General features: G+C 38.1%; 2 protein-coding genes and 1 long non-coding RNA gene across 6 annotated transcripts in view; 1 reads left to right on the top strand and 2 right to left on the bottom strand.

Annotated features, from left to right (window-relative positions):
* Nucleotides 1–12,133, bottom strand: part of ctnnd2a (catenin (cadherin-associated protein), delta 2a) — a 245,897-nt gene extending 233,764 nt beyond the window's left edge. For all 4 annotated transcript variants that reach the window (XM_077554314.1, XM_077554312.1, XM_077554313.1 and 1 more), the window contains exon 1: nt 11,754–12,133. The gene's annotated coding sequence lies outside the window, so the exon portion shown is untranslated. The remainder of the gene's footprint in view (nt 1–11,753) is intronic.
* A 2,513-nt stretch (nt 12,134–14,646) lies between these two features.
* On the bottom strand, nt 14,647–20,687 carry LOC144040487 (uncharacterized). Its single transcript, XR_013289748.1, has 2 exons — nt 20,592–20,687; nt 14,647–14,991 (listed from the first exon to the last, which is right to left on the bottom strand). It is a non-coding gene; the product is annotated as an uncharacterized LOC144040487 (long non-coding RNA).
* On the top strand, nt 20,336–25,732 carry LOC144040486 (uncharacterized). Its single transcript, XM_077554706.1, has 5 exons — nt 20,336–20,569; nt 22,158–22,286; nt 22,411–22,494; nt 22,680–22,799; nt 24,530–25,732. Exons 1-5 carry the CDS (start codon nt 20,567–20,569, stop codon nt 24,692–24,694), a joined length of 501 nt encoding a protein of 166 aa, XP_077410832.1. The 5' UTR covers nt 20,336–20,566; the 3' UTR covers nt 24,695–25,732.
* The last annotated feature ends 669 nt before the right edge of the window (nt 25,733–26,401 follow it).

Below are 26,401 nucleotides of genomic sequence, written 5' to 3' on the forward strand. Positions count from 1 at the left end.
CCTCTTCCTCCTCCTCCTCCTCCATCAAATCCTTAAGCATCGAGTACATCTTCCAAAAGTAAGTTAAACTTCATTTTATTTATCTTATTACGTACATGTACATACTGTGTGTGTCTCTCGCTCTCTCTCTCTAACATACGTAGTACAGTACTGTACGTATTCTCTTTAAACATAAATTATAATACAAAATATAGCACTGAAGCAACTTACGAACAAATTCACCTTACGAACGATCGCTCGGAACGTAACTCGTTCATAAGTTGGGGAGCGTCTGTACCTATTTCCTTACTGCCCCAACTTTCAAAAATACTAGAAAAAAACGGTTCAATAACCGTTTGGATGCATTTATAGAAAAGCACAAAATAGTCTCTGACAGCCAGTATGGTTTCAGAGCGGGCAGATCAACATCACTGGCATTAACAGAAGCGATTGAAGAAATAACAAGTGCTATTGTTCAGCGACAGTATGCTATTGGAATATTTATTGATATCGAAAGGTTTTGACACAATTAACCATGATATATTAATTTTAAAAAAACTGCAACGATATGGCATTAGAGGTATTGTGTCAGACTGGATTAAGAGCTATTTACACAAGAGACAACAGTATGTGAAGCTTGGTGATTTATCTTCATCTTGGATATTGTATGTTGTGTGCCCCAAGGGTCTGTTTTGGGTCCAAAATTGTTTACTTTGTATATCAATGACATTTGTAAGGTATCGGATGTTCTGAAACTGGTTTTGTTTGCGGATGACACCAATATTTTTTGTTCTAGGGGAAATTTAAATGAGTTGTTGAATGAAATCACTGAAGGAATGAAAAAAAATGAAAATCTGATTTGACAGAAACAAATTATCATTACATTTACATAAAACTAAATTCATGTTGTTTGGGAATTGCAGAACAAATGTACAAATACAAATAAAGATCAATGGGGTGCAGATTGCCAAGGTTCAACAAAATAAATATTTTAGTTTCTGCGTTGAAAATTGGAGTAATAATTACATAAGTTCAATCAGTTCATTAATAACTTTACAAAAAAGGGCAATAAGAATCAAACATAAGGTTGGGTATCTGGATCAAACACACTTGCTATTTTTACAGTCAAAACTCTTAAAATTTGTCTGTCAGGTTATGTATAAAGTTAAAAATAAAATATATTAAAAAATGTTTTGAGAGAAAGATGGGGGCTATAAATTAAGAGGGAAATACAATCTAAAAATTAACATTATTCAAACAAACATTCTGTATATCATTCTTTGAGGTGAAATTGTGGAACAGTCTATGTGAGAACTTAAAACATACATGTACAAATATAAATAAAATTTAAAACTAAATATAAAAGTTATGTATTTACGAGATACAGAGGGAATGGGGGGGGGGGGGGGGTAGACAACCACTAATTGATTAGGAGTGTTGCTGATTTGTTGACTACATATTTATGTTTACTTTGGTTCGTGTCTTGTATTTTGTTATTGTTGGCTTTTTGGATCTAGGTTGTACTTTACTATCTTTTCTGTGTATTTATAATGATGAGTTCTCTGAGTACTTATTTTATATTATTATTATTATGGATTGGTTCATTATTAGTTACTTTTGTTATCCTCTGCAATATATATATATATATATATATATATATATTTGTATTTTTTATTTATTTACCATTGATATAAACTAAGAAAATTTGGAGAAGGGAGGGGATTTAATAAGTCTTACGACTTCTTCCCACTCCTTTTGAACATGGAAAATAGTTGTTAGGTGCGCTTTGTTGAATTTTGCTTGTTTTGTAGCTATTTTATTTCATTTTGTTGTTGTTGTATGTTTATTATTATTGTTTTTGTTTTGTTTTTACTCTTTTTCATGTTCAGATAAACTCGAACTCAAACACTCTAACCCTAATCCAAAAGCTTTGTCCCAACCATGTTTGTGATATATAATTCAGCAACCACCAACATCACCACAGCAAAACATGTTCACTACTTTCATCAATACCCTGGTCAATGTCTTCATAACTCATTGCAGCACAAAGGCCACAGAAGAACCGCTTGTATTGAAAAATCAATCTCGATATACAATTCTTAAATTCTATCCCTTTTAAAGAAATAATAATAGGTTAATTTTGCTTTGACTCACACAAAATTGTAAACTATCATTATCGAGCTTAGGCTGCTTACACTGACAGCAGCTTTAAACAAGATGAGCTTGAAGCAGCCTTTGTTAGCTCAGGGAAAATGAAATCAAATGGTGCAGACAGCAGGGGCCAAGACTGGCTTGAGCTGAGGACCATCGTCAACACACATCAATAAGTAAATAACCTAATAAAACACTTGGCGGAGAAACCTTATTTTTCCTCTCTTCACTCAGACATGCGGACAACACTAAATCACCTTCTTCCACAGGTGGTCGTCATGGATGGATGGATGGATAGATAGATAGATAGATAGATAGATAGATAGATAGATAGATAGATAGATAGATAGATAGATAGATAGATAGATAGATAGATAGATAGATAGATAGATAGATAGATAGATAGATAGATAGATAAAACATGCACGTAATCTTAAGACTAAAGGCCTTTTCACACTGCACTTAGTGCAGTGTGAAAAGACCAAACCATTAATTCAGCACAAAGACGGAACCACACATTTTGTCATGTTGTGTCGTGCAAAGTGGGCGGCATATCCACTAGGAGAGATGGTGGCAGAGTGATTTCACACAGCAAGAGTTTTTTTTCAGAGTTGTACGGTTAACGGCATGGAGAGAACCTGTTTGGTAGCTTAGCAACCAGTGCCAAATTTGGACACGCTCACCCCCACCCGCTGTGAACGCCACAAAAATGAAGTGCAGTGTGAAAAGGGCTTAAGTCGACCATAGGTGTGAATGTGAGTGTGGATGGTTGTTTATCGACATGTGCCCTCATCCATTTTCTATACCCCTTATCCCCTATAAGGGTGTGGGTGAAGAGGAACCTATCCCAGTTGATTTTGGGTGAGGGGTTCTAGCAGCTAGCAAATTGCAGGGCACATTTTCACATGCAACCATTTACACTCACATTCGCACCTACAGTGCCGTGAAAAGGGATATAGCCTATCCACGTTTCGAATTAGTATATTTTTGCACTTCCATTTTGCCCACTTTAGCTTTTAAAATCATCAAACATCTGTACATACTGTAAATATGAGACAAAGATAACCCAAGTAAACATAAAATTGAGTTTTAAAAATACTACCAAAGCTACCTGGCCCTGTATGACAAAAGTACCTGTCTTGTTGAATCATGATTTTACTGTGGCTAATCATATTTTTCAGTCCATTTTAATTGGCCACACCCAAGCCAGATTTCCTCCTGGCGTGTTCAATCAAAATAGGTGGGGGAAAAATCACCTAAATAGAACCTGACTGACAAAATGAATTATTGCAAGTGTCAATGCTAAAGTCAATGTAAAATCCCATTGACATGCTAACGGAAATTAGCATCAACTTATTCCTTCAAAAAAATATTTACACAGAAAAGCTCTGGGAACACATACGGACAGGAAATATAACGATGCACTTTCTCGAGCTCAATTGCAACTTTCTTCTTAACTCATTGTAATTGTATTATTATAATATATAATAATTTATGCATGTGCAGCACCACACTGCCCCTAAGAGGCCAAAAAGCGCACAGCAGGAACAGTCATATGTTTTTTTTGTCGCTATTATTTTCCTATTTGGTACTAATTTATTTTGTAGTTGTTATGTTTAAAGTTTAATTGTCTTTTGATCTTGAAAATCCTATTGACCAACCTGGATTTAGAGTCTTCAGTCTAACATGAAAGTTTTGGGGATATATGAGCGTACATTCGAACCGGTTCTCATCTAAAGCCCACACAAGTCAGATGTGATAACCACTAGCCACGATGCTGATGGTGACAAAAAGGTGGCAATGTAAAAGAGCAATTGAGTCATGTGTTACAAGGTTTGCCTTGCAGAAATCTCAAATGGTCTGTGCGTTCTTTATCTAAGTCTCCACTTTGATGCTAAATTCTCGGGCACACCTGCTAGCTGAGCTAATTATTAATGCAGCTCAGCAAGGATAGTGAGTCAGGCCCAGATGTGACGCCATGGCTTGGATGCAAACAGATATCACTGCTGTTCTTGTTTTCCATATACGGTTTTCTACTTTTTATAGCTTGTGTTTTTCGCGTGAGACGATTCTTGCTCTTTCTCCCTCACAAGCTTTATCACAACCTCTCCATTTTCCACCTCTCCGTCTTTCACTTTACACTCCATCTCCCCATCATTTTCGCCACTTACCCCTTCCTGTGAATTCCCTCTTCTGTCACCTGCATCCTTAACCCAGTGTACCTTCACGCTGGTTTGTCACTTCACATATTCCCCACCTCTCTTCTCTTTTTATCACTATCATTTCTTTACTTCTTTCTTTGTCTCCCGGCTGATAGGGAGGACAATAGAATGGAGGAGGAGGAGGAGGGATGATGGAGGGAGACCCATCTGTGGCTAGCTCATTAGAAGGAGGAGCAGAAAACACAGTAGAAGGCATCCACACACACTGGAATCATTCCAACGCTGACACATCGCTATCTCCAAATCTCACCGTCATTAATCACACCGTGTACAACGCATAACAACATTGCGAATGGTGTGATGCTTTAGAAAACTCCTGCACTGTCAAGCTACTCCGGCACATTCAATTGAAACTTAAACTATGCCCTAAGCTGGATAGTTCTCAAACCTTTACTTTCCTTTACAAATGACAAAAGATTGCATTGCATTTGGAATGGGGAGATTAAAAGCTCAAGGGCACTCCAGAGGTGGAAAAAAGAAAAATCCCGCTAAAGCTTACTTTTGACCAGCACGTGAAATATGTGACACATGATTGAAGGGATTTAAAACAGCGTCTTCAGTCTTATCCATCTTGAACAGTCCTTCCTTTTTTACCTGAGACTTTATTCATAAATCCTGTTTGGCACATTATCTGCAGCTTTTGCAATGTCAAAGCGAAATCTTTCATCGTTTCATTTTGAATTCCTCTTTCTCAGGATAAAGATGACACATGTTATACATCGAAAAAAGTTTCACAGCCTTCTTGTTTTTCACTGTGAGGTCAGCAGATGGTGGAGTTACACTTGAATGACATCTCCAGGCAGCCAATAGGTGGGCTTAATAATAACGACTAATGCATAGTTCCACCTGTTTCCAAAATGAATAATGCTCACAAGAGGCCTTTGTAATGTTTCCATGTTCACACTCTAAAAACAGTTGGCTCAAAAATAACACAACCGTGGGTCAAAAATGGACCAATCCTCTACTTGGGTAAATTTGACCCAACTTTCAGTCAAGAAGTGGGCCTTATAGTGTAAAACAACTCATAAATGTTGGTCAAATCCTGTACGTGGGTCAAAAAATGGGGTCCTTTTGTAAAAAAACAACCCAGAAAGTTGGGTCAAACTGACCCATAAAGTGGATCGGTTAATTGGTTTACTTTTGACCCAACTGTTTTTAGAGTATAATGTTAAAAACAATAACAAGATTAACAAACACATTTTGCCACATTTTTCGGTTGTGTTATTACTTTAGCTAATGCTAAATGCTATCTTGGTTGACAGTTCAACATAGAAGCTGAATATGCCGTCTATGTCTTGCGCCGGTCCCATTAAGCAACAGAAAACCCTGTCAGTAGTAATGCCACCTTTTGTGACCGCACATAATGTACATGCCAGAGACTGCGACATATCAGGTGTAACTTAATCTGTAGCCGGTAAATTTATATTGAGTACAGTACAAGCACTTTGATAAGTATATGGCTATTATAACATGATAAACATATTTCTATCATCTGTTCCCCTTTATTAAACGCATTCCAATTTCCTCTTATAGAGGTCAAAAGCTCAGTGACAAGCGGACCATCCTTGTGAGCTGTAAAGGATTCCTCTCACCTCACCACTCATGGACATCCCACATCTACTATAAATTGAAGGCCTTGAACCTAAATCTCGCAGCCTATAAATAATCATACCATCATGCTTTGGGTACAACTCATCTATGGCAATATTTCACTTGTCAAAGTGAATGTCAAATGTGTTAAATTTCCTTGCTAGTCAAGTTATAATGTGGGATATGCCTCGCTAAATAATACAAAAACTGTATATGACTATTAAACTACAGTATTTATTATGCATTAATCAAAAAGGGTTGCATTTTCATTGTGTGGAATACAGCCAGATGCTGTCATCAACAGTTTCGAAGAAAATAGTCATGATTACACATTAGTCATTCAATTGGACACAATTAACAACAAGATAGATTATTACTTAAATATGGCCCCATAGGACAGACATGCCGGATGCTATAATGTACTATGAGGGAAAAGAAGAGTGATGCTACAGGTTTAATGGCGCATAACGTGTATTTAATCTTGTAACACTTCAACCCTTATGGGGAACATTGTAAAAGTGTCCATTAGCGACTGTGCGTTATGTGTTTTTTAATGTCATTAAGCGAGCTCATCGTAGGCTACTCATGACAAAAAGCATGAATGATTGATGAGCATCTGGAGGCTGTCAACACCTCCCACGAGTCCATCAAAATGCAATCAAAGCACCGGGCAAGTTCACAGCTCGTGTCACTCGGCTGTGGGTCCACCAATGACACATGCTTGGATGAAAGAGAAAGCATCAAATCTTAAATGTCCTACTTTGCTTTTTTTAATTTTTTGCTTTTGAACTTGAATGTCAGTCATTTTGTAAATGTAGCAAATATGTTGCAGTAGTACTTCAATTAAGACTGATGACGTTTTGCTAACAGTCAACTATTCACAGTTGTTCACCAAAAGAACATCTAAACATCGCCACTCAACATTGTTTTTCTAATTAGCAAGGCTCGGAATAAATGGTTTTGCATCACAGTTTGTTTGTATTTTGCGCCTCATTTTAACACATTGAATTGCAAAACTGAGAATCAAATGCTGAGACAAAAGAAGAAAGAAGACGGAAAAGAACTACTGAGACGGGTTTAAAAAGCTTTGCTAAGCTCACGTCACCTAGTTTGAGGACGAGGGAAGCTTTGTGCTACTTACACAGAAGCAGCTCGCTAGCAACAGCGTCGGCTGGCTACTAGTACGCCTAAACATGTTGTGGAGTGATGTTGTGAGTCATTTTCGCCGGTGTGGTGGTGAATAAACTGTGTTTATTTACTGTATTTACAAGTGTCATACGAAGGGATGACAACAAAAGACAGAGAAGCCATGCTAAATGCCTAACCTAAAAAGTTACGTAGCACATTTAACACCGCAATTAAGTACTTTCCTGTTTATTACACTTTTCACCATTGTCTGTCTTGAACCGCGTTAAAGCCTCCGCTTTACATCCATCCAATCCAATCACTGAACACCAAAATTCAATAAAATTATTAAGTGTTTGGACTCTGGAGAGAAAATCAAAAACCAAGAAAATCAAGAGAAATGAATTCACTTTGATTATGCTGTACATCAGCCAGGAGTATATTATTATAGTATGAAAAATTCATAATTTATCAGTAATGTTGTATATTTGTTTTCACAATAGAGTCATGAGTTTTGATTTTGACTTTTGAGGTCTGCACAATAAATGTTCTCAAAATTACATTACCGCAGAGGTTGTTTTTTTTAATAATAAATGTATCTTTGCATCTAAACAAGAAAATAAAGTTTGCATGCACAATGTGAATTCAAGTAATAAAAATTGTTGAATCAAAAAAAAGAAAACCAATTGTTTATTTATTATATTGTCATATTTGTATTGTTTTGTAAGACAAAATCATTTACTATACAGCAAGTGTGTCCAAACTATAGTCCGGGGACCATTTGTGGCCTGCCATCCATTATTCAGCGGCCCGCGGCATACACTAAAGATGACATTTGACACAGTTAAAAAAAAAAAAGTTTGGAGATGGTCAGAGTAAGAAGGGAGGGTGTCGGGAAAGAAATAGGTGCCACCACTACTAATAAATTGCTTTATATGCTGTAGAATTTGTACAGTTATTAATTTAATTAACTAATAATTAATTTTAAAGCTCATTCAACTTTAGGGGGAAAAAGTCATTTCTTTCACTTTATGCTTCGTGTCAAGGTCCGATTTATGAACATATCACATTATTGATCCTCAAGTAACTGTTTTTAAAATGGTCAACTTATAGTATACAGTTTGCTTTTGTTTTGGTTCTGAATGTGGAGATCGTAGTGATGGGAAAATGAAGCTTCATGAAGCCCTTGCAATATGTTTTTTTTTACTTCTCTAGATGGTGCTAGGGAGTAGCGATGGACAAATGAAGCTTCATGATGCAGTTGTGATATTTTGTTTCTCCTCTTGATTCAATAGAAATTTAATCAAATGTCATTGCAGAAGCCTTAATCCTTAAACCAAACACACAATTTGAAGGAGTCAAAAAATATCGCAAGTGATTCACAAAGAGGTGGGATAAGACTGCTGTCCGGTGCAGGGGTGGTTCTAGTCTTGTGAGATACAAGGCCATTGGCCACCCCAAAATTAAAAAAAAAAAAAAAACTTAATTATTTGCTGTTATGTAGCAGTTGTGTAGCAAATTCATTTGAAAATAAACAAAATATAATTGTTTGCCTGATTGATTTTAAAGTAAAAAAGAAATTTAATGTGGTCTTTTTGCCTTTTCATTTTTCTGAATGTGGCCCTCCAATTAAAAAGTTTGGACACCAGGGATTAATTTAGTTAATTTGGTACTTAGATCTGCTGTGTTAATTTCAACTAATTGATTTTGGCACTTACGGAGCACTCAGCCGATACATATATGATCTTCAATAACACAGTGTGTAAACAAAATCTATCTAGTTTGTGTTGGAGTCAAGAGGAAGCCAGATGTCAGTAATATCAAATGTCGTTGTTAAGTACTAGATACAAAGAAAAAAAATTTTCACTCCTGCACACTTCAAAAGGGAGGTCAAAGGAGTCTGACTGCTCAGCGTGCCGTCTTCCTTTTCTGCTAATTCCCAGGAAAAAGAAAATCAAAGCCGAAAGGAGGGAAAGGTCATTTTGGCGCCCGCCAGGTCTTGACAGTTTCATGACAAAGTGGCTGAGCATGAAGCAATCTGCACCCGAGCTATATGGCTCCAGGCGGACTAACTATTGATGCAAACTCCTCCCTGGTCATCAGCATCCCTCTTCCACGGCCAGCTCATCATGGCGGCTCTTTGGACTGTCGTCAGCACTCCATCCTCGTGGACGCCAGCCAGCAGCCACGCAGCCCAATCAATAGGCACTGGCGGCTAGCTTTGCCCCACCCCTTTGTCTCAACTATAACACTATAAAGACTGCTGTGTTGTGCGGCCGCTGCATAGTGATTAAGCTTCCCGCGCCGCTGTGTGAATTAGCCTAATCTGTGTCCGCAACGAATGGACGGGGCTTCACATGGCCGCGAGAGACAGTCGCCGCACAGAAAAGAAGCTCATCCTTGGGACATTTGCGAAAGGGAGTTGCATGGGAGTGTGTTGGATGTATGTGACAAAAAGAAATATGCCACAAGAATACATTGATGAGGGGTGCGGTGTTTTCTCACTTACTTAAAGCGGAACCTCTGAAGTCAAATGCCACCGTTTGTAATTCTGGCCATCCATTTTCTATACTGCTCATTAGACTTAACTTTAATATTTGACCATAGTCGTGAATGCCAATCAGCAAATCTCATAAAATCTCAGGGCCGGCCATTTTGCTCAGGGTTTAGGTAATGACCAATCATGGCTCAGCTTGCAAATGTCACATGATCAAACTCAGAAAACAGGTGCAGCGGGATTAGTCGTTACCTGAGCCCAGAGCAACTGTGATGCCATTTTCAGTCGACAGCAAGTGCCAAAATGGCTGACCCCTGAGATGGGACAAAAACAGGTGGCTTTTGTTGCTAAATTCATATCCGACAAACACATTATTCATCAGACTGCCGTTTTTACACTAGGAGGGGCACATACAACATTTTATTGCAGAGAATATTTCTGGGTTGACTTCCCCTTTAAAAATGTTTAGAATTGTCTCTCAGTCAAAATGTGCCATTTATGTAAAGTTCTAGAGTTGTCATGATAACATCGTTTTTGTATCTGTACCAACATGTATTTCAATACTTTTCTATCCTTTTTTAAATAAACTGAGAACGCAAAAAATGACTTTATCTTTTTGTTACAATAACATATTAATCAGCAGATGGAATTAAACATCACAGATACAAGCTTTTCTAATGAGCAAATTAAAACTGAATAAACACAATTCTCTCTCTCTCTCTCTCTCTCTCTCTCTCTCTCTCTCCCTCTCCCTCCCCCTCCCTCTCTCCTTCCCCCTCTCTCCGATAATAGGAGTTGGATGATTATTTCTATTTCCAATAAAAAAAGAAAATTAGGAAAAATAGTTGTCAGGGTTTATTGTGGTTGAGGACCCAAGTGCAGAGAAGCAGAGCGAGGAGGCAGAGATGAAGTCCAACAAGATATTTTTAATTTAACAAAAACAAGGTGGTCAAAAAAATAACAACAACCAAGTTCAATATTCATGAGGGGAACTACAAGGCATGACGACAAAGACACACAATAGACCAACGAGGACTGAACAAAAGATAGGAGACCATACACAACAACTAATTACACAACAAGGGACACTTGGACAAGACACACATGGCTGGGGGCTCCGATTGGCTGACACAAGAGGGAGGACAGACAAGCACAGGTGGACAAGATCACACTTAACAAGACAAAAGGAGACACAAGAAAAACATAACAAAACAGGTTACAATTGAACTACCTAATACTAACTTTAAACCCAAATCATGACATTAGTTTGCAATCTAGTATAACAAATTGAAAGTCCTGAGCCTCTTCGAATGGATTGAGTTGACCTTAGAAGTTCCATTCTACAGCTTTTGTACCCTTCATTATTAACTTCTACAGTCTTAGTATTGTGGGACTCCAGCAATGTGCCTTATAATTATGTGTTTACATGATTGTCATCACATCTGGTGCATAAAACACAGACTTTGGGCATCCACACTGTCCTGCCATCTAAAGTCAGTTTAGCAGAACATCACCACCAAGCTCCAACCTAAAGCTTTTTTTTTTCTCAGCACCTTACAGGACAGAGTTCAATGCCACATAGTGAGACCTTGGCATATCTAATCAAACCGTTTTCCCCTGCCCGCTGCATGATGATGATGTCCATCATGCACCTGTCATAGTGCTGACATGCAGTCGGCTGTGCATGTACCCACATCATGTCTAATAACACCACCCCCTCTGCTCATTCCCCTCTACCTCCAGCTCATCAGCAGGATCTATTGCACGCCCTTGACAAACTGCCAGCGCAATCCTTCTCCTGCAAAATGTCTATTTATCATCAAGTAAGGCAAAACGAGGTGATGAGAATCCAGGACATATACCTGCATCACCTCTGGAACTCATGCTTGTTGAGAGCAAGAAGTATGTTTAAAGCGTAACTTCACTTACCGTAGTTTTAACAAATGTTATTGTCTCTCACAGAATAATACAATAAGTGATGCTTTCAGATCTACATTGGAGCTGTTTGAGTGTTGTCTGATGGAAGTCAAGAAACAAAAGAATCACGTTTTTAATCATGATAAAATGTTGCTTCATGCATGGCCAAGCGTGTGCAACCAACACTTTGCACGTCCCATTGTGGTGGTGGGCGACAACACCTCGTTTAAACCTTCATTTAAAGCCTGACAAAATGTCATGGAAAGACTTACCTGAATGAGATCCTGGCCACCGTCCCAGCCAGCGGCGTCTCCTCGACTCTCCTTCAGCCCCTGGTGCGCCTTTCCTCGGGGTCCAATCCGCAACGTGTTCGTCTCAGTTTAGGATGGAAGCGCGCGTCCAGTAGCCTGATCGTCCTGCTTCCAAGGATGCGGCGGAGGCAGCGTGCATTTGCAGTCCGCGAAAGGACTGAGGCATCCGCGGGGCGCAGGTGGAGGAAGACGGGTGATGTGACGAACGAAAAAGCGGGTAGCTCGAGGGCTTGGGAGCGGAGGTGTACAGGCGGGGGTGAGCGGCGAAGCACTGCGGCGACAGGAAGCACCGGAAAGGAGGCAGACAGCCGCTCTCTGTCTTGCTCGGCCACTCACTTACTGGCGCACGCACTCGTTTCGACAAGCTCTTGCAGTCATGTGGTGTGGCGCGCCCCCTGCAGGGGAAGCAACGACACAACGGGCAGGGTGTTCCCTCCTGACGGCGTCAGTATAATATAATGGGGCAATTTGTGTAACCTACTTTAATTTTCCACATCACGTGGACGCAAGCATGACATTATCATTTGTGCGTCACAGTTGAAAACCACAAGGATCACCTTCAGGGGCGTGCAAAGGGTGGGGCCGATCGTGTAAATGATGGGATTTTCGGCTTTTTTGGATAATCCGGTTCATTTGGATCAACTCAGTGAAAAGAGCCAGCTCTTTTTGGCTCTCAAACGGCTCTTATAACTTTTGCTTTTCTTTTAAATATTTACGACAAATTTGGCATACAGTTTGATGAATGACTTGGTGAACTAAGTATTGCACTCTACTGACTGCAAATAGCAACAATTGTTTATTTTATTGAAAGTTAAAAAGGCTACAAACCATAAATAAGCAACAAAATTAAAACTTCAACCAACAGCAATCAAAATAACAATCAAATAACACAAATAGTGAGTAGTAATTTAAGTGCAACAGCAGCAGCAAACAAAACAAACATTATAAGATACTCACTCGGTCCAGGATAAAATACCTTGTTTTATTTCAAATTGGCATTCAGAAAAACTAAATACTTAAACTCTTCAACTCTCTTCTTCTCTGTTTGTTTTCTCCTCCTCCTCCTGTCTCTCTCTGATTGGCTGAGAGGTGGAGCACGTGCTACGTGTAAGGTAAGGTAAGGTAAAGGTAAATTCCACTGATTGTCACACCCAACTAAGAGGGGGCGAAGTTCGTTCTCCGCATTTGACCCATCCCCCGAGGGAGCGGTGAGCAGCAATGATTGCGCTCGGGAATCACATGGTGATCTAACCCCGTTTAGTAGACTCACTGCATGCCCTTGCCCCCTACCCTTTCTCTTCCCGTCTCTCCTTCTCTGAGCAGCGCAGCCAAACCTCGTTTCAGACATGTGAAAAAGAGAGGGAGACATAGGAAGAGAGAGAGAGAGAGCGAGGGAAAATGACGGAGCCGTTCACTTCCGGCTCTTTGTCACCGGCTCGTTCACGAACGACCCACCACTAGTTCATGAAAAGGCAACCAACGATATGATTTAAGGGGCATCCCGAATGTAGATAAAGGTGAAAATGCCGCCCGTCTTTGTTTCAATTTACAAATTTACACTGTGTGAAATCTGGGCCTGTTTAGTTGCAGTAAAATCTGTTGTATCATGAATGGCAACAGGTGGAAACACATGCACGTTAATGGTACTACTGTCATCTAGTGGACAAGCACATAATTATTTTACTATCCCAATATGACGAACAAAGATATATTATTTATTTGTACTACATTTTTTGAACAAATCAAGTGAAATTGGATCATTTCCTGAGCTGTACTTGATGATCTCACAGCACAGTCGGTTGGGAATATACATTATTGCCTCTATTTTCACAGTGTGAACTAGTTCATTATTTTTATTTTATTTTATTTTATTATCACACACCTTAGACACATCTGAATAACTTTGTGTCTGTTTCAGCAGTTTTCTTTACATTTCGTTTTTTTACATTTGTTTATTTTATTGTCCATCTTCATATCTTTTGCCCAAAGACAGTTGGGATAGGCTTCAAACCCCTTGTGAGGATAAGCGGCTCATAGAATGGATGGATGATCTACAGTTTTCTCAATAAATTTGCATATCATAGAAAACTTGATTTATTTAATCAGTTCAATTCAAAAAGTGAAACTCATGTTAGAAAGATTTATGAAACATATAGGAAATTAAATTTCACAAGGCAAATTCCAACCTAAGTTATTTTTTTAACAATAATTCTGATTGCTTCTTGTGTAATATTCTATTTTTTATAGACCGAACAGTATTACTGCAGTACTACATTATTGTCATAAATATCAAATTATCTAGAGAATTGCAAATTAACTCATTTTACCCTCATAATTTTTGTAGTCATAAACTTATGATCATCAATCAATATATCTGAGCAAACTTTTCCTTTATCTTGTGTCTGTCGAATACTTGCATGTTTGTAGAACAATCACTAGAGGGCGCTCTCTGCCTGAAATTTTAAAGGTTTAATAATTCTGTTATAATTTCAACATCATTTTGGGATTGCTGCTTTGGTTAGGTAGCCATTACCTGATGACTGTCTTGGATGCACACAATTTGACATGGCAAAGCGCCTCACAAAAAGGCCCTGACGAGAAATACATTTCTCTAAATGGTCCCATTTAAGTGTCGCAACGCCATTTACGGGAAATAAACTAGAATTGTAGCTTTCACTTACACATATTAGGCAAGAATCTATTCCGGGATTTGTTTTAAAAGTCCCACCCTTATGTCTGTGTGTGACTTTGCCAACTATGTGTATGTTTACTCAATATTATAAAAATACATTAGCATGAAAATAAATACATTATTTTAACCATATTCACACACAAAAAAAAAAATATTTTGCCATGGAATTTCATCATTTATTTGTATCAACAATATTGTTGCAACAGATTTTACAAGGTGTCATATCAGAGTTACTTTTAAAGTCTCCAGATTTAAAAGTTATATTTAAAAAACTGTCATGAATATAATGCAAATTAAAAAATGCAAATGAATGTATTTATGCTTGAATAATTCATCTACTGTGCATTCTTGTCGGGACACATCTCCACATACTTTGTCAATGAATCATCATACCATAATCGCCAAAAAGAATCTTGCTGTGTGTGGAACATCAGGAGTGTTTTGGGCTGTCACTGTGGTAACCCTTCGTATTTGGACAGATGTCTTCATTTACTGGGGACCTGAGAACTGTGACAAAAACACACAAATATTTGTCTTATTATTACTATAATAAGCAGATTGTACATGTAAAACAATGTGCGGGTCAAAAGTTTTCCTGTTTAATTGTGTATTTTGTATTGTGATCCCTCTCACCCCTTTCCTGCGCTGTAAAACCTGGTAATTAGTTTAAGTCAAATGGTTCAGGGAAACCGAATGGAATGATTCATTTAGGTTGAAAACAGCAACTAGTATCAAAGGAATGTTTGATTTGACTACAATAACCCTTTTTATTGTTCAAGTAAATGAAGGTTAACTTAATTATTACTCCAAATTATTAAAAGTAATATGGTAGATGTGAAGGCTAATTGCTAATGACTCAAACTGAGTAACGAATTGGCAGTTGAAAACAAAAGCCGAATTGGAACTTTCCCGTTCAAGTCCGAACATGCCATAGAATATTAATATTTGGATCTGGTTGGTGTGCTGTATATGTGTGAAATGCACAAATGTGAAAGCTACGCGCACGCTACATTCGAGAGAAAGCCCAGAAAATACTTATGAGGATATATACGGCCAGCTAATGCCTTGATGTTGGCCAACTAATGCCGTCCTAGCATCAGGAATATTTGGCTGGCTAACGCCTTACTATTAGCCGGCTAATTCTGTCCTAGCACTATTTGGCTGGCTAACTCCTGGCTGTTGACTGGCTAACGCCGTCCTAGCATTGGGAATATTTTTCCCACTAACGCCATTCTAGCAAAAGGGATTTTTACCGAGCTAACGCCTCGCTGTTGGCCAGCTATGGCCAACGGCCTTTAGAGCATGTTGCATTGTCGCGTGTCCTGCTGTTTGTAACAATAGCCTTTTTTATTTGACCATTTATGGCTGAAACATTTTTAATTCTTAGCTGCTCATAGGGATGGGAGCTTCTGCAAGCCTCTGGCTAATAATTTTCAGACTGGATTTGGGTTTGAATTTCCCACCCTCTGTCTGCAGATGTGAAGTCATGTGTGCATTGTGTACGTGAGGTAGGGAAATATGGGGAGAGATTTGTCTAAAAAATATTCACGCAAATAAATGTGTGATTTTCACGTGTTTCTCAGATCCACAAACATATTCGTAATTTTCAAGTGTTTTTCCGATCCACTAACATTTTCTTGATTTTCACATGTTTTTCCGATCCACAAATATATCCGCGATTTTCACATGTGCTTTTAAATTTTGTTTGGGCATTTTCCATGACTTTTGCTTGCGAGTTGTCGAAAGTGCGTTTGTGGATCGTTGCGCACACACATTTATTTTTGGGACAAACATCATGCTGCTGCGTCGAGATATTCACACACACAAGCTCTCAGATATTCACATGTAAGGCCCGTTCCGCCATCGTCCACGGGGAGGCAGTGTTACTTTCACCTTTGAACGGGAACGAGCTGTTTCTGTTTCTCGTTTAAAATTGGACATTGAAAAACAGAAAGCGAGTCTTTATCTGACCTTCTATTATGTGGTTATTTTGCACAAGTTGAAACAAATTGCGACCTTAGTTTGTATCCCTCGAGCTTGTTCTGCTTTTATTCGAAAGACACTCTTTTTCTGCTGTTAAATTAAATTTATGATGTTTTAAATTTGTTAAACATAAACAAGAGGACTTCAGACATTATAAAACTTGCCCTAAATACATGTATAAATTATATTCTTAATGTCGTTTACAGGAAGAAACTTTTATATTTTCTTTATTATAGAATTATAACCGTAATTCAACAAAATATCTAATATTGGGGTCTAATGAACTGAGCGATAAAAGAAAAAGGGGTCTTCAAAGCAGCACATACCGCCACAAGCCACAGTTATATACTGTACAGATCAGTGGGCCGCTGCTGCTTTAGTGGCGTAGAAGAAGAAAATTTAACAGCAGAAGAATGTCTTTCAAGTGAAAGCAAAACAAACTCAACGGAAACAAACTAAGGTCACATTTTGTTTCACGACTTGTGCAAAATAAACACATAATGGAAGGTCAGGTAAAGACTCGATTTCTGTTTTTCAATGTCCAATTTTAAACGAGAAACAGAAACGGTTCGTTCCCATTCAATGGTGACAGTAACACTGCCTCCCCGTGGACGGCGGAGGAAGACACATGTGAATACCTGAGAGCTTGTGTGTGTGTGTCAATATCTCAAACCAGCGTGATGTTTGGCTCAAAAATAAATGCGTTTGCGGGACAATCCACAGACGCACTTTCGACAACTCGCAAGCAAAAGTCATTGAAAATGCACACACAAAATTAAAAAAGCCATGTGAAAATCGCGGATATATTTGTGCATCTGAAAAACACATGATAAAATCAAAAAAATGTTTGTGAATCTGAAAAACACGTGAATATCACGAATGTATTTGTGGATCTCAAAATCACATGTTAAAATCACAAATGTATTTGTGTGAATATTTTTTAGATTAATCTCACCCCATAGAGAAAATGTAGTTTTATTTTTCGGCCACAGGTGGCAGTAGCAATTTGAAATTCAATTTCTGCGTTCAGTAGCTTTAAGCAAGATACAGTACAAAGTATCAGTAGGCCTAATTAAAATGCTTAAAAATGTAATTGTACGCAAAACTTTTTGCCAAGGTGTACTGTTTTGGTTTAGAGTCAATGTGGTGATTTCAAGTAGCGAGTCGTTCATATTCGTAATGGCTGACCATTTGATTAGGGATAGCAAGGAGGACCGCAACCTATCTTGACGTCTCCTTGGTTTTGTGAGTAAAACATCCCATGCTTCAGCTAGCAGTTATTTAGTTTGTTTGTTTTTCCAATCTAAGAATCACATCCTAATGCAGTATATACTGTTAGATAAAAATGTGTTTACATTAAATTCAGAATGATCAAACTGGCCCCATTTTCACAAATATATTTATTATTTGGAAATTATTGACTCTAGTCTCCATATATTGCAGTTTGGCAGGCTTACGAGCATATTCCCATTTTAAATCGGACCTGCTGGTACTAATGGTTTAATATAAAGGGAAATGGCATGGCATGTGTAACTTGCACATTTGTAAAGGAACTATTAATCAAGTATGCCATCATCCAAGCAACGTCTTTTTCAGGGAAGTCCCTGCTTATTTCAGCAAGATTATGCCAAGCCACATCCTGCATGTGTTACAACAGCGTTTCTTTGTAGTAAAACTAAGACCACAAATACTAGACTGGTCATCCAGCAGTCCAGGGTGGTGCATTATCAAACACAAAATATGGCTAGTATTAGTATTCTGTTTTAATTTACATTTTACACAATGTCCAAACTTCTTTGGAATTGGGGTTTTTAGTTTTCCCTGATGAGATTGTCTGGTGTTCACATTTCTGTTAGTGGTCAATCACATACCACTACTGTTGTTATTAGTGTACAAATAGGCATGCATTATGTGAACGATGGTAGCTTGCAGTAAATTATGTAAAATTATGTTTAAGTGGCTCACTTTCAAAATTCAATAATTTATGTCAGAGGTCACAAACTCACTGTCTGGGCCGCATCATGTATTCAATAATTTAAAAAAAAAAACGGTTCAAGTAACTAATACATTTTCTCAATCTTTAAAGGGGAAGTTACCCTCAATTATTTCTTGACAATATGTTATATGAGACCTCACTAGTCTAGTCATGACATTCTGATTAATATTACATTTCTGTAATATGAGTGATGCAGCAAAATACAGCCGTTTTTATCCATCTCAGGGGGCGGTCATTTTCCCACTTGTTGTCGACTGAAGATGACATCACAGTTGCTCAGGGCTCAACCAACAACCAATCACAGCTCACCTATTTTCTCAAACTGAGTTTGTGTTGTTAACTGAGACGTTGAGCAACTGTGATGTCATTTTCACTTAACAGCAAGTGGCAAAATGGTCACCTTTGCATATTGATAAAAACTGCTAGATCTTAACTGATATTCCTCTAACCCAAAATTAAGCAGAGACTAGTGGGGCTGCATAGAACATATTGACAATAAATGTTTTTAATAATAACAGTTCAGAACTTTTTTTTTTTCATGTACTTTGAGCACTGCAACTTTTGCTTTGTAGTCCAAGACATGTGGGGGTGCCCCATTCTATCTCCTGTTTTTCTTAAAATTGGCTGTTCTCGTAGCCAACCTTTTGCGACAGGTTTTGAAATAGACATGATTGGGACTGGGTGACAGCCACTGATCTGAATATATGACTGGATAGCCGATAGGCCAAGACTTTTGAAGTCGTGAAGCCGCCATATTGCTCCTCCCAATAAACCTATACATGTACAGTATCTAAATTGGAGAGTAATTGAGACAGTACTAGAAGAAACAGCATGATTTGTGGAGTTTTAAATTTGTTAAACATAAACAAGAGGACTTCAGACATTTTAGAACTTGGCTTAAATACATGTATAAATTATATGCTTAATGATGTTTACTGGAGGAAACTTGCATATTTGTTATTAAATAATTATCCGCTCGCCCAGGGCGGCGGCCATTTTGGCCAATTAATTAGCATCGCCAAGGATTCTCTCCCCTCCGCCCACCCGGGTGGCGGCCATCTTGGCCAATTGATTAAGTACGCCAAGGATTCTCGCCACTCTGCTCGCCCAGGGCGGCGGCCATCTTGGCCAATTGATTAGGTACGCCAAGGACCCTCTCCCCCTCGCCCACCTGGGTCGGCGGCCATCTTGGCCATTTGATTACTATTAAAATTACTACAACTACAAGCACTACTTATATTAGTACAAGTACTACTTACTACTACTACAAGTACTTGCTACTACTATACTACTATTACTATGTCTACAAGTACTACATACATCCACCTTGCAAGAGTCAGCAGTCCCATTCAAAATGTCCGCGGGAATTTTTCTAGTTATAACTGTAATTCAACAAAAGATGCCTCAGCCAAATCTACATTGTAATATTAAGGACTGACTGAGCGATAAAAGAAAAAGGGGTCTTCAAAGCAGCACTTACCGGTCACTTGTTAATTTATTTATTTATATGTTAAAAAAAAATCAAAAATAATAGTGAGCCGTTCAACCACCTAATCAAACGTTTGGTCAGTACGACAAACATTTAATAAAGGGCAGAAGACTCACGAGTTGTAAAAACTAAATGCGTGTGGTGGTGTGCTGTGTTGACATCACCACACACTTTAACGTTATTCATAATCAGAACAGTAGCCTACGTGGGCTAATTTGAAGTAACTGTTCGAGAAGGTGGCCAACGTCCCCACCTTGTCTGTGTGATGGTCTCGGCATATGCACACTGCACAGACTGAAATGTGAGAACAAATTGGAAGCCGCAGTGATCACGGAAGTAAAAGTCACAAAACCACTGTTTGTCGCGTGTGGCGTAGACACGACATGAGGAATAATTTAAAAAAAAAAAAGGGCATGAGGAATTAAAACACACACACACAATCCCAAACTGTCCATGCGCGGTGCAGCCACAGGAAACCCACCTTTGGAGGAGGTAAACCGACATGTGTGGAGTCTGTGGACCGCATCTCAAATTTCACACGGACAAGACTGCGCATCTGAGCATCATAAATAACTCCAACATAAGCCGCGGTGATTATGAATGAAGAATGACCAATGGTAAGTCGGTCAGACAACTCACCGAAGATTTTAAAACCGAATTGTCACAGCCGCTTCCGTCCCTGGGGTGCGACCGCCTGATCCGCTCAAGCCGATCACAACAATGGGATTGCCTCGTATAAAACTTCCCAGTTGTTAGTCAGAAGGAAAGTGAAATTAAAATCGGGGTTTCGCGTTTACGGGAATAGGTAGAGTATTTACTAAAAGTGGCGTTTTAAAGTCTCGTTTTGATTCAAACTTCTACCAATCCTATCTGCATTATGCATGCTAGCCTGCAGGACATTGTTACTCATCGTCATAGATGCTATTGTGGAATATTTTTGAAGTGTCAATAAATGTCATGTTTCACTAAGAGGTGAACTTACTGGCTTGGGTGCAGCTAGTAGCAAGTTGCAAAAAGACAACTAGTTTTGGCACTGTCACGGTATTCTATTGCACTTTTCTGTGTTCTCTTTAATAATGTGATTATTATTGTAATTTCAGGTGGCATTTTTATTTATGTATATACTATCAAGTTAATAACTAGAGTAGGCCGATGTTGTTTTTTCCAGGGACGATACAATTATCAGTAATCAAGGAGACCGATAACCAATATTTAGAGCTGATATTCATTTAAAAAATTTATTTTATATTTTATATATATATATATATATATATATATATATATATATATATATATATATATATAGGCATCAACATTTAAAAGAAATACAAATACCAACTCTTAATATTGTTAAAATGTCTTAAAGTATAAGTTTATTGAACAAATTTTCGGATTTACAAAATGTTGTTGTTGTGGTTTTAAATAGCCAATAGACATCTTTGTTTTAAAATTAAAACGTTTAGGGAAGTCCTGCAGGATCACCAGTAAATGAAAACTTAACTAAGTAAATATCATAGAGTCCCTATAGTTTTCTACAGTAAATATTTTTGTCCAAAAATTTTAAATAACTAAAGAGTTACACTTCCATGTATCTTTTGTTTTCATTTATATCAAACATACACAAAAAAGTGCAGTGAGTTCCCAGGGTCAGCAGCATTTCTTACAAAATTAACTGAAAATGTAAATAGTTCCCTGAGGTTAACACAGTTTTAAATGCATCTTTTATCGGCCGTCAGATTTTTTTTAAAAAGGCTGATACATATTCGTCAGGGCCCATAATCGGTCTATCCCTATTAACAACTCATCATTATTTATAAAGCACTTTTAAACAATCATTGCTGCATCCAAACGACTGCACATGGAGTAAAAAAAAACAGTCATGCAGTAACAAAGACAGGCAAAACAAAAACTGATAACACAAAATACATATCATAATACATAAATAAGACCTTTGCTTAAGAAGTGCAGTCCACATGTCAGCATCATTGTTTTCGTGAAACATGAAGTGATAAAGCCACTGACTTGTTTGCGTTTTTGTCATAACCTGAAAAAACGACTGATCGGTTTCTGCCACATGTGGCTGTAATTGTTTAGTAAATAAGCAACAGAAAAATAAATTGTTTTTCATGTTAATTCATGGTTCACCTGCCTTTTAATGCATTTTTACCCGGCTTGATAAAAATGTCTTCTTGTATTTCCCACAAGCATCTTCTGCGCATCACTCTCCTGCTTCTTCTGCTTCTACCTCTGGCCTCGAGCTGCAGCAGCCAAAAGCCTCTTGCAGATCTTAAAGAGGATTACAGAGATATCTTAGAAACGGACCTCAACGACGCAGTGAGTAAAAACAGTGTCTAAGACATATGCAGTTATTACATTCATGTGTCATGAACATTATTATATCAACACATTTAAGTGTTTAATTAACTAACATGACTGCTTTTTGTGTTTTCATAATAAGAAAGAAAGAATTGCTACCCTGCAGAGAAACACGTCCTGCACTGAGGACACACAAAGGGTGCAAACCTGCACGCCAACAAACACAGTGAGTCAGTTGTTCGGTAGCAGTCACAGAAAATTCACAATAGTCATCATCATTTTATCATTGAAATCAACCAAAAAGGTGAGGAGGGGCGTTCTATACTGTAGCTACCATCCTAAATTGAGATCATCCTGACTTGGATTTATGTTCATGTTACAAACTACTTTTTGTACATTTGTGTTTTGCAGGATTTTGTTGGCATCATACACAATTTAACCTGCCACATGTGGAAAATAAGACTCAACCACACAGAGGACCTGGTCACATCTGTCCTAGACTCAATAGAGTGCACTTGTTCTTTGAAACCAGTAAGTTCAGATGCATTTTTTTTTTTAACTTCAAACATAAAAATGTTATATAATATATGCGGTATTAAACAAAGTGACCCTGCTAGAAGGTTGTTTGTTCAGCGGCGCTTTCTTGCTTGTAAAAAGCACACAAAGGAATGCCAGTGCCACGCTGAAACTAAAACGATAGTAAAAGTACTTTTACAAAAAAGTTACAAGAAAAAAAGTCACAGTATTTCAAAAATAAAGTCAAGAAAATTAAGTATGTTTCTCAAAAACTAATTGTTACGAGAATAGTGGTAATATTACAGGAATATATCCAAAATCCTTTAATTTATTTGCTTTCAAAAATGTATGTACTATGTTCTATTTTAAAAGTTGTAAGTGTCCCAAAGACGTATTTATGTTTTTTTGGGTTTAAAAATAATAATAATAATAATAATTTATGCTAGAGCATACACAAGGCTTTGATGCAGCCTCTCAACTGTATAAAATGGTTAAAGCAATGGTAGTTATTACAAAACCGTCCTGCAGGTGGTAGCAGCGCAAAAGAGATCAAGCCGGGCCATGTTGAAAACAAGCTGATTTACCCACAGTTCCAAGCAGATTTGTGAATAATAATGAAACTTAGCTATATTCTAATGCTAATTGCTGCAAAACGGAAACAGATAACAGACGGAAGAAGAGACTCTAATCTTTCTTTTGGTAGGTACCATGTTTTTATAGAATATAGAAAACAATATTCTGGGACCCTTGCAAAATCTGTCAAAATCCAGTAAAACAGCCGTGAGTGAAGGGGGTTGCTTCAGTGAAAATGGCTGCGAGTGAATAAATTAAGTAAAAATATGACAAAGAAGAAAGCCAAAGTGTATCGGCCACAAACCGGCACCGCTGTGCTTAAAAATTAATGCGGTTATTGTGACTACTAAGACACTTAGTTAACGCTCATATAAAACATATTTGAAATGCCAGAAACAAATATTTGCAATAAATATTCAGCAATGAGATTTTGGTGCTTCTGGGTGATTTAAAAGAGAAGTCAACCCCAAATGTGTATTTAAAATAATGTTTAATGTGTCTAAACTAGATTAATATTGTGTTTGTGGGATTTGAGTTAGGCAGCAAAATCTAAAATGGACGCCCACTAAGATGGATAAGGGGTGAATTTTGCTGTCTAACTTATACATTCCACAAACGCAATAATAATCAAAATATCATGTTTAGGCTAGTGGGGAAACATGAAACATATCATCGTCAAGAACATTTTGGGGTTGACTTCTTCTTTAAGGGATAACTTATCAGTCACAAGTTCGGGCTTGCTGTCCTGAGATTCAAACTCCATTTTTCGCAGATTCAGTACATTCTGAACATCCAATTACCATACAATCCAGACGAGTTAAACGAAATATGCAATTTATTAGTTTTTTGACTTAACAAGAAATGATCAGCATGATTTTTCTGTAATTTGATAACATTTATATGCTTCTTCCACTTACACTTCCAATTCCATCACTTTAAGCGAAAATTTTCTCTCCCAAATTTTGGAAGTTGTGTTAAAAAAAAAAAATCTAAAACCTTGAGTGATGGCGCCTGGACAAATATAGTAGCCATTGAATTTAATCAAACTTTGAGCCTTGAAATTAGGACAATATATAGACAAAAATAGTTTTTGCTTTGATCAGACTTGATGATCGATGACTCTGGTGAAATTGAAAAGATACACAAGCATCTTGTGTTTGTCTGTTTTCTAGAGTGGAGAACACAAAGTGAGGTCAAAGAGGAGGAGGACAGCAATGGCAGAAAATCACAAAAGAAAAATCAACAGGCAGACCAAAAAACTTTGCAAAGTTACTGCAATCTTATCTAGCATGACCAGGTGCTATTGGATGCTGAACTCACTGTTAGAGAACACCTGATAGCAGTGCCCCGCTTGGGTTGTTTTGTGAATCCTTTGGTACTCCTTGTTTGGGTTACAAAAGAAGAAGCTCCCACTTCATTTAAGCTACCCTGCCAAGTGGCATTTTCTCTTTTCTGTTTTTTTTTTGGCTCGTGTCTCACGACTGACTTTTTCGATATGCTTGCCAATTCAGTGGAACGTCCAAAGGCCGAGCAGATGGAGTTGTTTTATGATTCAAAATGGCTGCATGTCGAACACAAGCTAACTTGCTCAGTAAAGTATGAAACTACATTGTAATATACTGTACTATAAGTGATAAAACAAGAAGCTTAACATTGACAGAAGGTGCTTACAGAAGGTAAACTACTTGTATTATTTAAGCTTATTTTCGAGTTTCTTCTTCTTTTCCTTTCGCCACAGCAAATCAGTTGCCTCCATCTAACCCTGTCCTCTGCATGCTCTGCTCTCACACCAACTACTTTCATTTCCTCTTTAACTACATCCATAAACCTCTTCTTTGGTCTTCCTCTTGACTTTCTTCCTGGCATTTGGAAACTCAGCATCCTTCTGCCAGTATACTCACCATCTCTCCTCTGGACATGTCCAAACCATCTCAGTCTGACCTCTCTGACTTTATCTCCAAAGCCTCTAACATGTGCTGTCCTGATGTACTCATTCCTGATTCTATCCATCCTGTTCACTCCCAAAGAGAACTATCAGCCTCTTTATCTCTGCCTCCTGTCTTTTCCTCAGTGGCACTGTCTCCAGACCAAACAACATCGCTGGTCTCACCACAGTTTTATAAACCTTTTTTTTTTATTATTTTAGCTGAAACTCTTCTATCACACATCACACCTGACACTTTTCTCCACCCGTTCCAGCCTTCCTGCACACGCTTCTTCACTTCCATACTCTCCATTGCTCTGGACTGTTGACCCTAAATACTTAACCCACGGGGTCAAATTTGGCCCCTATAAATTCTGCTACTCAAATAACAAAGACCTTTTTTTTTTTTTTTTTTTTTTTTACAAATTTAACTTCAAAAGTCCAGAGTGCCACTTCCGACCCCTGCATCTAGTGCAGTGGTGTCCAAACTCGGTCCTCGGGGGCCGGTAGTCCTGCAGGTTTTGGAGGTTTCCCTGCTCCAACGCACCTGTTTCAATCAACAGGATTGTTATCAGGCTTAGTAGAGCTTGCTGATGAGCTTCAGCTGTGTTGGAGGAGAGAAATATCCAAAACCTGCGGGACTACCGGCCCCCGAGGACCGAGTTTGGACACCACTGATCTAGTGGATGAATATTGCACTTACATGAGCCAGAGTGGTGGTGACAAGATGGCTAAAATGCAACAAATAAAACAAAAAAAGTATATTGTTCAATGTAGCTGTGTATTTGATTGTTATTTTCTTAAATTCTAAATAGTTTACTGACAGTTTTTGTTATTGTTGTTATAAGGGTCAAATTTCGCCCTAATCCTAAATTAGGGGAAAAAGGGTTCAAATTGAAAAAAACATATATTTTGGTGTTCAGTGAACTTCTAGCAGTCATTTAATGTATAATTCATAATTTTCCAAAGAAGAAAAGGGTTCTTGGGTTCTCCAGGGTTAAACTCCTTCACCTTCTTGGTCTCTTCCCCCTGTAACCTCACTCTTCCACTTGGGTCCCTCCCATTCACACACAGATACTCCGTCTTGCTGTGGCTAACCTTCATCCCCCTCCTTTCTAGA

This window comes from Vanacampus margaritifer, chromosome 20 (assembly GCF_051991255.1).
Source record: "Vanacampus margaritifer isolate UIUO_Vmar chromosome 20, RoL_Vmar_1.0, whole genome shotgun sequence".
Taxonomy (NCBI): domain Eukaryota; kingdom Metazoa; phylum Chordata; class Actinopteri; order Syngnathiformes; family Syngnathidae; genus Vanacampus; species Vanacampus margaritifer.

Coding starts and splice junctions, on each gene's coding strand:
- LOC144040486 (XM_077554706.1), top strand. Junction 22,495..22,679: donor CCTGCACGCCAACAAACACA/GTGAGTCAGTTG, acceptor TGTGTTTTGCAG/GATTTTGTTGGCATCATACA. Junction 22,800..24,529: donor GCACTTGTTCTTTGAAACCA/GTAAGTTCAGAT, acceptor TCTGTTTTCTAG/AGTGGAGAACACAAAGTGAG.